Source organism: Hemitrygon akajei, chromosome 18, assembly GCF_048418815.1.
Source record: "Hemitrygon akajei chromosome 18, sHemAka1.3, whole genome shotgun sequence".
Lineage (NCBI taxonomy): Eukaryota > Metazoa > Chordata > Chondrichthyes > Myliobatiformes > Dasyatidae > Hemitrygon > Hemitrygon akajei.
In genome coordinates, this window is record NC_133141.1 from 5,813,960 (window position 1) to 5,827,883 (window position 13,924).

Below are 13,924 nucleotides of genomic sequence, written 5' to 3' on the forward strand. Positions count from 1 at the left end.
ACATGCAAAGAAATGTGGCTTTTTCTAAACTATCATTACAGAACCAATTAAATAAAAAGAAATGCCAAGAAAATACTGCTTCCTGACACCATCAGTAGATTGGACAAAGACTACTGTACTTTCTATAAACGGTGGTCTGTTGGAGTGAAATCACTGACTTCACTTATTTTGATTTTCCCCAGCATCCAGGCCAGGTAAAAATAAAGATGACAACTGGCAAGTAGTTGAATGTATTTACCATTTTTGCTTGCTTTTTCATTTCAGGCAATATATGATCGCCTTTTCTGTTGGATTGTCAACCGAATCAATGATATTATTGAAGTTAAGAATTATGATGCCAGAATCCATGGGAAAAATACTGTTATTGGCGTATTGGATATCTATGGTTTTGAGATCTTTGACAACAACAGGTATGCATTTTTGAAGATAGTTTACAAGAAAGGCAATGTACATTCTGGCCTTTGAAAATCTGGACTAGGCTGGAGAAAATTTACTGTAAAATGTAAATTTTACATTTGTATCCATCATAGACATCGGAGCACTGGGAGAATGCAAGTGCTTTTGGTACTACTAGACCATAAGACATAGGAGCAGAAGTAGGCCATTTGGCCCATCAAGTCTGCTCCACCGTTCAATCATGGTTGATGATTTCTTTCCCCTTGGGGCAAAAAAAAACTATTGACTGGATGTACTGAGAACTGCTAAGCAGGAAAACTAGTAAGGAGGCAGAAAATTGTATGAGATTCATTGGGAGAAAAGTACTCTCTGCCATAGGAGATTTGTATGAGCCTGTATTTGGGCCCTGTTCTGTTGTTCTATTGAGAAATGTATTTAAAATCAGTTCTACAGCATGATTAAAAGTTCATCTATTTGTGACTAATGTGAGATAATACGGTGTTCCCAATTGTAAAATGAGAGCCATTGTGTTGTAGATCTGTCACCAACTTGTACTTCATATGAAAAAGAAAGCAAAGGGTTTTCATTTCTGCCACAATATTTGCCGAAGGCTTTGTGTGCAAAATGTAGTAAACTGCAATAATTGCTGGTACTCATAAATATTAAGTAAAAGATTTACGAGCTAAGTGTTTCTGTAACTTGCCAAAAATTGCTTTGGTTTGAATGTTGTCCTCAGCCACGCAATTCAGACAGGTGCAGTAAGCCAAAGAAATCTAGCCATGCTCACTCAAGCATTTGTGAACACACATTGTCATTTACTTGTTGCAAGGAACTTCTGTAGAACCTTAATCCGAAAAGTTGATAAATCCCAACACCAGTATAATATTCCAACTTTGGAGGTACTAGAAGACACACTGGCCTGCAAAGTTTCTCAACCTGTAAGGCTTAATTACTTATATAATTGATACAGTTAATGGATACATCATTGATACAGTCAGGGAACCCAACTGCAAAAGAACTGGCTGCTGGACTCTAGCTATCAACCTGGCATATTTGTCTGTTACTAAGGTAAGTAATGTTTCTATTCGTAATGGATTGTGAAAACCAGGCCAGTACTAGACCTCGAGAGAGAATTTTGTAGAATGTCAAAGGGATGGCTTTTTAGGAGCAGCTTGTTGTTGAGCCCAGTAGGGGATAGCTGTGCTAGTTTGAATGTTGTGCAATGATCCAGAGGTGATAAGAGAGCATAAGGTTAAGGAACCTTTAGGGAACAGTGATCACAATATGATCGAGTTTCTGCAAAAAATGAGTGAAGTACAAGACAGATATATTCCAAATAAGAAGAAATTTTCAAAGGGAAGTAGGACACTACCGTGGCTGACAAGTGAAGTCAGAGCCAAAGTAAAAGCAAAAGAGGAAGCCAAAGCCAGTGGGAAGATAAAGGATTGGGAAGCTTATAAAAACTTGCAGAAGGAAACTAAGAAGGTTATTAGGAAGGAAACGATGAATTATGAAAGGAAGCTGGTGACCAATATCAAAGAAGATACTAAAAGCCTTTTTAAGTATATAAAGGGTAAAAGAGAGTTGAGGGTAGATATAGGACAAATAAGAAAATGACGCTGGAGATATTGTATTTGAGAGACAGAGATAGCAGAGGAACTGAATGTGTATTTTGCATCAGTTTTCACAGTGGAAGACATCTGCAGTATACCAGACGTTCTAGAGTGTCGGGGGAGTCCAGGACAAGAGGGCACGACTTCAGGATTGAAGAGCGTCCATTTAAAACAGATGCGGAGAAATTACTTTAGTCAGTGGGTGGTAAATCTGTGGAATTTGTTGCCACGAGCAGCTGTGGAGACCCAAGTCATGGGTGCATTTAAGGCAGAGATAGATAGGTTCTTGATTAGCCAGGGCATCAAAGGGTATGGGGAGAAGACAGGGGAGTGGGGATGACTGGAAGAATGGCAGAGCAGACTTGATGGGCTGAATGGCCTACTTCTGCTCCTATGTTTTATGGTCTTATAATGCTAAGTAAGAATGTATTTGCATGGTCCATTGAAATCACTGGATTAATTAGGGGATTTCTTCCCACATAAGATTTGTACATTTAGTAGGCTAATATCATAACAATGATCAAAGGCAAAATTCTCTGTATCAGAGTTAAAGTATCTCCGAATCAGGGTAAGACTAGTCAGCTCTTTTATGACTGAAACAAATGGAGTGGGTTGAACGATCACCTTTGTTCTGAGTCTTCTATGATTTAATATATTTGGCGTTCTTTCTGTACATTTTCATAAATTGTCTATATTTTTTGTGGTATTGTGGAATCTTTATCTGTGGGCTTGCTATAGATTGATTGGATAAATATTTTCCGTACTTCATCCTACCTTATAAATTTTATTGTTAAGTTCTTGTCGTCCTGAATTATTTTGTGAGTGAATATTCATAAGGATCCAAATGCAAAATATCATTCCACTCTTTAAGAAAGGAATAGAGCAAAAGATAGGAAATTATAGGCCAGTTAGCCTGACTTCAGTGGTTGCTAAGATGTTAGTGTCCATTCTTAAGGATGAGGTTCCGGGGTACTTGGAGGCATATGATAAAGTACAGTGAAGTCAGCATGGTTTCCTTAAGGGGAAATCTTGCCAAACAAATCTATTGGAGTTCTTTGAGGAAATAACAGGCAGGAAAGACAAAGGAGAGTCAGTGGATGCTGCTTACTTGGATTTTCAGAAGGCCTTTGATAAGGCACCACAGAGTATAGCAGTTAGTGTGAAGCTATTACAGCTCGGGGGTTTTCCGGAGTTGAGAGTTTAATTCCAGTGCTGTTCCTCTGCAACCTCCGGTTTACCAGTTAGGTTAATTGGTCATTGTAAATTGTCCCACGTTTAGGTTAGGGTTAATGTTGTTCCTTTATTCAAGAAAGGGAGTAGAGCTAGCCCAGGAATTTATAGACCAGTGAGTCTTACCTCAGTGGTTGGTAAGTTGATGGAGAAGATCCTGAGAGGCAGGATTTATGAACATTTGGAGAGGTATAATATTATTAGCAATAGTCAGCATGGCTTTGTCAAGGGCAGGTCATGCCTTACGAGCCTGATTGAATTTTTTGAGGATGTGACTAAACACATCGATGATAGTAGAGCAGTAGATGTAGTGTATATGGATTTCAGCAAGGCATTTGATAAGGTACCCTATGCAAGGCTTATTGAGAAAGTAAGGAGGCATGGGATCCAAGGGGACATTGCTTTGTGGATCCAGAACTGGCTTGTCCACAGAAGGCAAAGAGTGGTTGCATAAGTTGAACAAAGGGAACTATGGAGCTCTGAGGGAGGAGCTGGCCAAAGTTCAATGGAACAATACCCTAGCAGGGAAGATAGTGGAACAACAATGGCAAGTATTTCTGGGAATAATGCAGAAGGTGCAGGATTGGTTCATTCCAAAGAGGAAGAAAGATCCTAAGGGGAGTAAGGGGCGGCCGTGGCTGATGAGGGAAGTAAAGGGCAGTATAAAAATAAAAGAGAAGAAGTATAACATTGCAAAGATGAGCGGGAAACCGGAGGACTGGGAAGCTTTTAAAGAGCAACAGATAACAAAAAAGGCAATACGCCAAGAAAAAATGAGGTACGAAGGTAAACTAGCCAAGAATATAAAGGAGGATAGTAAAAGCTTCTTTAGGTATGTGAATAGCAAAAAAATAGTTAAGACCAAAATTGGGCCGTTGAAGACAGAAACGGGTGAATTTATTATGGGGAACAAGGAAATGGCAGACGAGTTGAACAGGTACTTTGGATCTGTCTTCACTACGGAAGACACAAACAATCTCCCAGATGTAATAGTGGCCAAAGGAACTAGGGTAAAGGATGAACTGAAAGAAATTTATATTAGGCAAGAAACGGTATTGGATAGACTGTTGAGTCTGAAGGCTGATAAGTCCCCGGGACCTGATGGTCTGCATCCCAGGGTACTTAAAGAAGTGGCTCTAGAAATCGTGGACACATTGGTAATCATTTTCCAATGTTCTATAGATTCAGGAACAGTTCCTGCTGATTGGAGGGTGGCTAATGTTGTCCCACTTGTCAAGAAAAGAGGGAGAGAGAAAACAGGGAATTATAGACCGGTTAGCCTGATGTCAGTGGTGGGAAAGATGCTGGAGTCAATTATAAAAGAGGAAATTACGACACGTTTGGATAGCAGTAGAAGGATCAGTCCGAGTCAGCATGGATTTATGAAGGGAAAATCATGCTTGACTAATCTTCTGGAGTTTTTTGAGGATGTAACTATGAAAATGGACAATGGAGAGCCAGTGGATGTAGTGTACCTGGACTTCCAGAAAGCTTTTGATAAAGTCCCACATAGGAGATTAGTGGGCAAAATTAGGGCACATGGTATTGGGGGCAGAGTACTGACATGGATTGAAAATTGGCTGGCTGACAGGAAACAAAGAGTAGTGATTAACGGGTCCCTTTCAGAATGGCAGGCTGTGACCAGTGGGGTAGCGCAAGGTTCGGTGCTGGGACCGCAGCTGTTTGCAATATACATTAATGATTTAGAAGAAGGGATTAAAAGTAACATTAGCAACTTTGCCGATGACACAAAGCTGGGTGGCAGTGTGAAATGTCAGGAGGATGTTATGAGAATGCAGGGTGACTTGGACAGGTTGGGTGAGTGGGCAAATATATGGCAGATGCAGTTTAATGTGGATAAATGTGAGGTTATCCACTTTGGTGGCAAGAACAGGAAGGCAGATTACTATCTAAATGGAGTCAAGTTAGGAAAAGGGGAAGTACAACGAGATCTAGGTGTTCTTGTGCATCAGTGAATGAAAGCAAGCATGCAGGTACAGCGGGCAGTGAAGAAAGCTAATAGCATGCTGGCCTTTATAACAAGAGGAATTGAGTATAGGAGTAAAGAGGTCCTTCTGCAGCTGTACAGGGCCCTGGTGAGACCCCACCTGGAGTATTGTGTGCAGTTTTGGTCTCCAAGTTTGAGGAAGGACATTGGGTGAGTCCAGAACTAGAGGCCACAGTTTTAGAATAAGGGGTAGGCCATTTAGAACAGAGATGCAGAAAAACTTTTTCACCCAGAGAGTGGTGGATATGTGGAATGCTCTGCCCCAGAAGGCCGTGGAGGCCAAGTCTCTGGATGCATTCAAAAGAGAGTTAGATAGAGCTCTTATAGATAGCGGGGTCAAGGGATATAGGGAGAGGGCAGGAACGGGGTACTGATTGTGTAGGATCAGCCATGATCACAGTGAATGGCGGTGCTGGCTAGAAGGGCCAAATGGCCTAATCCTGCACCTATTGTCTATTGTCTATAAGGGTCATATTCTACATGGAGGTCAGTCACGAGTGGAGTGCCTCAGGGATCTGTTCTGGGACCCTTACTCTTTGTGATTTTAATAAATGACCTGGATGAGGAAGTGGAGGGATGGGTTAGTAAGTTTGCTGGTAACGCAAAGGTTGGAGATGTTGTGGATATTTTGGAGGACTGTCAGAAGTTGCAGTGGGACATTGATAGGATGCAAAACTGGGCTGAGAAGTGGCAGATGGAGTTCAACCCAGATAAGTGTGAAGTGGTTCAGTTGGTAGGTCAAATATGATGGCAGAATATCGTATTAATGATAAGTCTGTTGGCAGTGTGGAGGACCAGAGAGATCTTGGGGTCCGAGTCCATAGGACACTCAGAGCAGCTGCGCAGGTTGACTCTGTGGTTAAGAAGGCATACGGTGTATTGGCATTCATCAATCGTGGAATTGAATTTAGGAGCCGAGAGGTAATGTTGCAGCTATATAGGACCCTGGTCAGACCCCACTTGGAGTACTGTGCTCAGTTATGTTCATCTCACTACAGGAAGGATGTGGAAGCCATAGAAAGGGTGCAGAGGAGATTTACAAGGATGTTGCCTGGATTGGGGAGCATGCCTTCTGAGAATAAGTTGAGTGAACTCTACCTTTTCTCCTTGGAGTGGCAGAGGATGAGAGGTGACCTGATAGAGGTGTACAAGATGAGGAGAGGCATTGATCATGTGGATAGTCAGAAGCTTTTTCTCGGGGCTGAAATGGTTGCCACAGGAGGACACAGGATTAAGGTGCTGGGGTGTAGGTACAGAGGAGATGTCAGGGGTAAGTTTTTTTTACTCAGAGGGTGGTGAGTTCGTAGAATGGGCTGCTGGCAACAGTGGTAGAGACGGATACGATAGGGTTTTTTAAGAGACTTTTGGATCGCTATGTGGAGCTTAGAAAAATAGAGGGCTATAGGTAAGCCTAGTAATTTCCAAGGTAGGGACATGTTTGGTACAACTTTGTGGGCTGAAGTGCCTGTATTGTGCTGTAGGTTTTCTATGTTTCTATCGTCACAATAGGTCAATGGCAGATGCAATCCCCATGGCTCTTCACATGGCTTTAGACCACCTGGACAAAATAAACATATCAGGATGCTGTTCATCGACTATAGCTCAGCATTTAATACCATCCTTCCCACAATCCTAATTGAGAAGTTGCTGAATCTGGGCCTCGGTACCTCCCTATGTAATTGGACCCTCAACTTCCTAACTGGAAGATCACAGTCTGTGCGGATCGGTGATAACATATCCTCTTTGCTGACGATCAAACCTGGCACAGTGTTGTGTGCTTAGCCCACTGCTCAACTCTGTGTACACATGACTGTGTGGCTGGGCATAACTCAAACACCATCTACAAATTTGCTGACGATATAGCCATTGTTGGCAGAATCTCAGGTGGTGGCAAGAGGGTGTACAGGAGTGAGATATGCCAACTGGTGGAATGGTGCTGTAGCAACAACCTGGCATTCAACGTCAGTAAGACAAAAGAGCTGATTGTGGAATTCAGGAAGGGTAAGACAAAGGAACGCATACCAATCCTTGTAGAAGAATCAGAAGTGGAGAGAGTGAGCAGCTTCAAGTTCCTGGGTGTCAAGATCTGAGGATCTAACCTGGTCCCAACATATTGATGTAGTCATAAAGAAGGCAAGACAGCAGCTATACTTTATTAGGAGTTCGAAGCGATTTGGCATGTCAACAAATATGCTTAAAAACTTACATAGTTGTACCGTGGAGAGAATTCTGAAAGGCTGCATCACTGTCTGGTATGGAGTGTCTACTGCACAGAACTGAAAGAAGCTGCAGAAGTTTGTAAATCTAGTCAGCTCCATCTTGGGTACTAGCCTACAAAGTACCCAGGGTATCTTTAGTGGGTGGTGTCTCAGAAAGGCAGCGTCCATTATTAAAGACCTCCAGCAGTCAGGGCATGCCCTTTTCTCACTGTTACCATCAGGCAGGAGATACAGAAGCCTGAAGGCGCACACTCAGTGATTCAAGAACAGCTTCTTCCCCTCTGCCATCCGATTCCTAAATGGACTTTGAAGCTTTAGACACTACCTCACTTTTTTTAATAGACAGTATTTCTGTTTTTGCACTTTTTAAATCATCTATTCAATGTATGTAATTGATTTACTTGTTTATTTATTATGTTTTATTTTATTTATTTTTTTCTCTCTCTGCTAGGTTATGTATTGCATTGAACTGCTGTTGCTAAGTTAACAAATTTCACGTCACATGCCGGTGATAATAAATCTGATTCTGAAGATCTATATGTTTATATACTCATTCTTTACTAAGCTATGAGGCACAGTAAATAATTTCAGGCACTACTAATCTTAACTGAATTTGTATATCTGCAGTTTGGAACAATTTTGCATCAACTATTGCAATGAGAAGTTACAGCAGCTCTTCATCCAGCTTGTCTTGAAACAGGAGCAGGAAGAGTACCAGCGTGAAGGTATCCCCTGGCGACATGTAAGGACATAACATGTTTGTTTCTGTTCATGCTTGTCTAATTTAATGAGGACTTGGGATAGTGTGAGGCTTTCTCTCTATATTTAACGCCTACCCTTATATGGTCTACTTATGCCAAAATCTTGCCAAGAATTTTGCTCTGTTGCTCTTCAGAAGGGCATTTATCTTAACTTTTTGCGTATCATGTACTTTATATCTATGAATTGTACAGTCTAAAACCATGGTAGTTTTTCCAAACTACTTTGATTTAGATTGAATTAGAGTTTCAATTTAACAGTTCCTTGGAAAATGAATTTAATCCTTTCAATATTGATTGTGATTCTGCAGGTAAATACAAATCCTTACATTAAAAAAATACCCATATTCCAAATCAGTGAAATAGAATCAGACTTTTGGCATTGAACTAAACTGGTGCTGAAGTGATGTTTTGTTCATTTTTCCTAACAGAACAGGATATAAATTGTGCAATGAAATGGAATACTTTGATTCAAAGTGGTGTTGTATCCTTATCTGTTAATCATACAAACAGAAGTGTTGAAAGATTACACAAAGAGCATAGAAAAAGGCTGAACTCTACATCTGCTGAGTCCTAAGTCAGCAATACAAATTTATTATTATAATTAAGGCAGTATATTTTGGACATGAGTTATTTCTCTAAGGTGCTCAAGAGCTCTCATTGAGTATAAATTGAGTGGCGAAGCTATGATGAAGAATAAAGAAAGATGTGAATTGATATTATACCTTGCCTAACATATTAAATGTTATATAACCTTTTGAAATGCTGTAGCTTTTGTGATGCCAGTCTATACACAGTAAAATACCACAAACAAAAACAGGATAACTTATGAGATCAAACACGAGGAAATCTGCAGATGCAGATAATTTGTTTTAATGCCATTAGTTCAGTGATAAATTTTAGCCAGGACATTGCTCATTTTGCTACTTACTCAAATCATTACCCTGATTCAATACTCTCTATTGCAACTCAAGACTCAGTGTGTGCCTCTGCTGATTTGAAGTTTGCAATGTTCCTTAAATTATCTGCTTCAACTTTTCTTTTTGAACACACAAATTTCTGCTAAATGATATTATTGAACAAGATTATATGAATGGAAGATCACTGTTTCCTTCTCCATCTCTACAGATTGATTACTTCAACAATCAGATCATTGTCGATTTAGTAGAGCAACAACACAAAGGGATCATTTCAATTCTTGATGATGCCTGTGTTAATGTGGGAAAAGTGACAGATAAGATGTTCTTGGAAGCCCTGAATAATAAATTGCAGAAACATGTTCATTATTCCAGCCGGAAGGTAAGTGTTCTTTGGTGACAAATCTGAGAAGGTTGGTTATTGTAGTATAGCTGATTCTGAATACATGATTTTAAAATTGTGTGTGTATGTATATGTGTGAGTATATATGTGTGTGTGTGTGTGTGTTAAATGCTTGCAATATTGTCTTGATTAAAATACCGGGAATTCAAAATCTTTAAAAATACTGAAAATCAGCTATGAGTTAATAAAGTATGCATGCAGTATTTACTCAGAGAATATGAGTCAAAATTATTGTTCCGGTTTCTTGAAATAAAGTGATTGTCATTACCAAAAAAGGATAATCATCAGGGTAATGACTTGGCCAAACATCTTAGCTAAATAGTGAGATTAGGGGACTTTTTAAGTGATGATGTTGTTCTGAGCAGAATAATGTCTGGCACTTTTGCTTCTCAGAAGTATTTATTTTCCCTTTTGCTAAACTTCAGCCCTAGGTAAATGCAACAGGATTTTAGTTCAAGTGAAACTTGTAAGATCAAAGTGACTTTTTAAGGATGTGAGTTTTTCCATTTTTAATTTTGGTTCAGCTCAGGTATTTCGTTCTTTTATCATTATTGTTCACCAATACATTCCACATGCAAATGGAATTGGTTGGTAATCTATGTGAATGCATTGAAAGATATTTTGAGTAATAATAAGATAAAATGAGTGAAAGTGTTAATTTCTAATGTGTACTTGAACCAAGATCATTTGATTTGCTTCCCGAATCACATATTTATTGTGATCTGCTTTTTGGATAGCTTACCCTCTTTCTCTTCTGTTACGGCTTTACTCCCACCCATCAAAAAGAAATTCTCTTTTGGTGAAATAGAATTATTTAATGGGAGAATTGATTCACCAGGTAGTTTGAATGGAATCAAAGCTCCAACGGAATATACCAAAACAGAATAACACTTTGGAAGCACCAAAGGGTATGTTAACATTTCAGGTTCAAGAATATTTATTTTGAAAGTTATTTTAATATTATTCTGTGTTTATGTGAAATAAATTCACATTGAGGTGCCATTGCACACGAACACATTGAGATTTTGCAAGCAGTAAATTGGATAAAGAGGGGTTCCACAGTTTTGTGTGCAGCTATTGGGTAATCAGACCAGATGTAGTCCTGTATTCATACTAACATGAACAGACAGATAGACAGACATACTTTATTGATCCCGAGGGAAATTGGGTTTCGTTACAGCCGCGCCAACCAAGAATAGTGTAGAAATATAGCAATATAAAACCATAAATAATTAAATAATAATAAGTTAATCATGCCAAGTGGAAATAAGTCCAGGACCAGCCTATTGGCTCAGGGTGTCTGACACTCCGAGGGAGGAGTTGTAAAGTTTGATGGCCACAGGCAGGAATTACTTCCTATGACGCTCAGTGTTGCATCTCGGTGGAATGAGTCTCTGGCTGAATGTACTCCTGTGCCTAACCAATACATTATGGAGTGGATGGGAGTCATTGTCCAAGATGGCATGCAACTTGGACAGCATCCTCTTTTCAGACACCACCGTCAGAGAGTCCAGTTCCAACCCACAACATCACTGGCTTTACGAATGAATTTGTTGATTCTGTTGGTGTCTGCTACCCTCAGCCTGCTGCCCCAGCACACAACAGCAAACATGATAGCACTGGCCACCACAGCCTCGTAGAACATCCTCAGCATCTTCCGGCAGTTGTTAAAGGACCTCAGTCTCCTCAGGAAATAGAGACGGCTCTGACCCTTCTTGTAGACAGCCTCAGTGTTCTTTGACCAGTCCAGTTTATTGTCCATTCGTATCCCCAGGTATTTGTAATCCTCCACCATGTCCACACTGACCCCTTGGATGGAAACTAACATTGAGCAAAATAGATAAAGCAAAACTAACAGTTGAAAATAACAGATGCAGTCATAAGCTTGTAATATTTTTAAAAATTATTTGGAACAATGTGCTTTGTAATGGCACTTTGTTTCAAATAATGGGGTGGTAAAGGCCCGTAGGTCTCTAATAGTGTGCATCCTATGAACTGACTACAGACATATTGGTTGTTTGATTGGAAAGTTGGAAATGTAACATAACTTTTCAAGAAGGGAGGGAACAGAAAGCACAAGACATCAGGTTAGTTAGCCTAGTATCTTGAGTTGAGAATATGCTGGATTTCATGATCAAAAGGTAAAAGAAGGACATTTAGAATATTGTTGGCCAATCAAGCAGGTTTTATGAAAGGGAAACTGTGTTTAACAAAATTTCTACAGTTCTTTAAGGAGGTAAAAGTGTCGGAGATTAAGGAGAACCCAGTAGATGCGGTATATGACCGTGGTGGGTTTCATCAGCAAAAATGACGAGTCAGCATACAGAGAGGAGATACAGCGGCTAACAGACTGGTGCAGAGCCAACAATCTGTCTCTGACTGTGAACAAAACAAAAGAGATAGGTATTGTCTTCAGGAGGGCATGGAGCGACCACTCTCCATTGAACATCGACAGCTCCTCACTAGAGATCGTTAAGAGCACCAAATTTCTTGGTGTTCACCTGGTGGAGAATCTCACCTGGTCCCTCAACACCAGCTCCATAGCAAAGAAAGCTCAGCAGTGTCTCTACTTTCTGCGAATGCTGAGGAAAGTCCATCTCCCACCCCCCATCCTCATCACATTCTACAGGGGTTGTACTGAGAGCATCCTGAAGCAGCTGCACCACTGCCTGGTTCAGAAATTGCACCATCTCAGATCGCAAGACCCTGCAGTGGATAATGAGGTCAGCTGAGAAGATCATCGGGGTCTCTCTTCCCACCATTACAGACATTTACACCACATGCTGCATCCGCAACGCAAACAGCATTATGAAGGACCCCACGCACCCCTCATACAAATCTTCTCCCTCCTGCCATCTGGGAAAAGGCACCAAAGCATTCGGGCTCTCATGACCAGACTATGTAACAGTTTCTTCCGCCAAGCCATCAGACTCCTCAATACCCAGAGTCTTGACTGACACCAACTTACTACCCTCCACTGTGCCTATTGTCTTGTTTATTATTTATTGTAATGCCTGCACTGTTTTTGTGCACTTTATGCAGTCCTGGGTAGGTCTGTAGTCTAGTGTAGTTTTTTGTGTTGTTTTACGTAGTTCAGTGTCGTTTTTGTACTGTTTCGTGTAGCACCATGGTCCTGAAAAATGTTGTCCCGTCTTTACTGTGTACTGTACCAGCAGTTATGGTCGAAATGACAATAAAAAGTGACGAGACTTGATGTTTGGATTTCCAGAATGCATTTGCAAAAGGTTAACATATAATTGTGATGTTGGCGGTGGGGGGGTGGTGTGGTTAAGTTCAGAATCAGGTCTAATGTCACTGGCATGTGTTGTGAAATTTGTTAACTTAGCAGCAGCATTATAATGCAATACATGATAAATACAGAAAAAATAAATCAGTTACAGTAAGGATATGTATATATAATAGTTAAATTAATAATAGTGCAAAATCAGAAATAATTTTTTTAAAGTGTGGTAGAGTTCAAGGATTCAATGTCCATTTAGTAATCAGATGGCAGAGAGGAAAAAGCTGTTCCTGAATCGGTGGGTGTATGCCCTTAAGCTTTTGTACCTCCTTCCGGACAGTAACAATGAGAAGAGGGCATGTCCTGAGTGATGGGGGTCCTTAATTATGGACACCGCCTTTCAGAGACACCGCTTTTTGAAGACGTCTTAGATACTTTGAGGAATGCAGTGGAACAGAGAGATCTAGGAATAACAGTGCATAGTTCCCTGAAGATGGAGTCTCATGTAGATAGGGTGGTGAAGAAAGCTTTTGGAACGCTGGCCTTTATAAATCAGAGCATTGAGTACAGAAGTTGGGATGTAATGTTAAAATTGTACAAGGCATTGGTAAGGCCAAATTTGGAATATTGTGTACAGTTCTGGTCACCGAATTATTGGAAAGATATCAATAAATTAGAGAGAGTGCAGAGACGATTTACTAGGATGTTACCTGGGTTTCAGCACTTAAGTTACAGTGAAAGGTTGAACAAGTTAGGTCTCCATTCATTGGAGCGTAGAAGGTTGAGGGGGGATTTGATCGAGGTATTTAAAATTTTGAGAGGGATAGATAGAGTTGACGTGAATAGGCTGTTTCCATTGAGAGTAGGGGAGATTCAAACGAGAGGACATGATTTGAGAGTTAGGGGGCAAAAGTTTAAGGGAAACACGAGGGGGTATTTCTTTACTCAGAGAGTGATAGCTGTGTGGAATGAGCTTCCTGTAGAAGTAGTAGAGGCCAGTTCAGTTGTGTCATTTAAGGTAAAATTGGATAGGTATATGGACAGGAAAGGAGTGGAGGGTTATGGGCTGAGTGCGGGTAGGTGGGACTAGGTGAGATTAAGAGTTCGGCACGGACTAGGAGGGCCGAGATGGCCTGTTT

At 40.5% G+C, this 13,924-nt stretch overlaps 1 protein-coding gene across 2 annotated transcripts in view; it reads left to right on the plus strand.

The window, feature by feature from the left end:
* The window catches only part of myo1d (myosin 1D), a 557,628-nt gene that overhangs the window by 165,315 nt on the left and 378,389 nt on the right, over positions 1–13,924 (plus strand). For both annotated transcript variants that reach the window (XM_073070702.1, XM_073070703.1), the window contains exons 10-12: positions 265–410; positions 8,094–8,208; positions 9,353–9,523. In XM_073070702.1, coding sequence (XP_072926803.1) covers positions 265–410; positions 8,094–8,208; positions 9,353–9,523 — 432 coding nt within the window. The remainder of the gene's footprint in view (positions 1–264; positions 411–8,093; positions 8,209–9,352; positions 9,524–13,924) is intronic.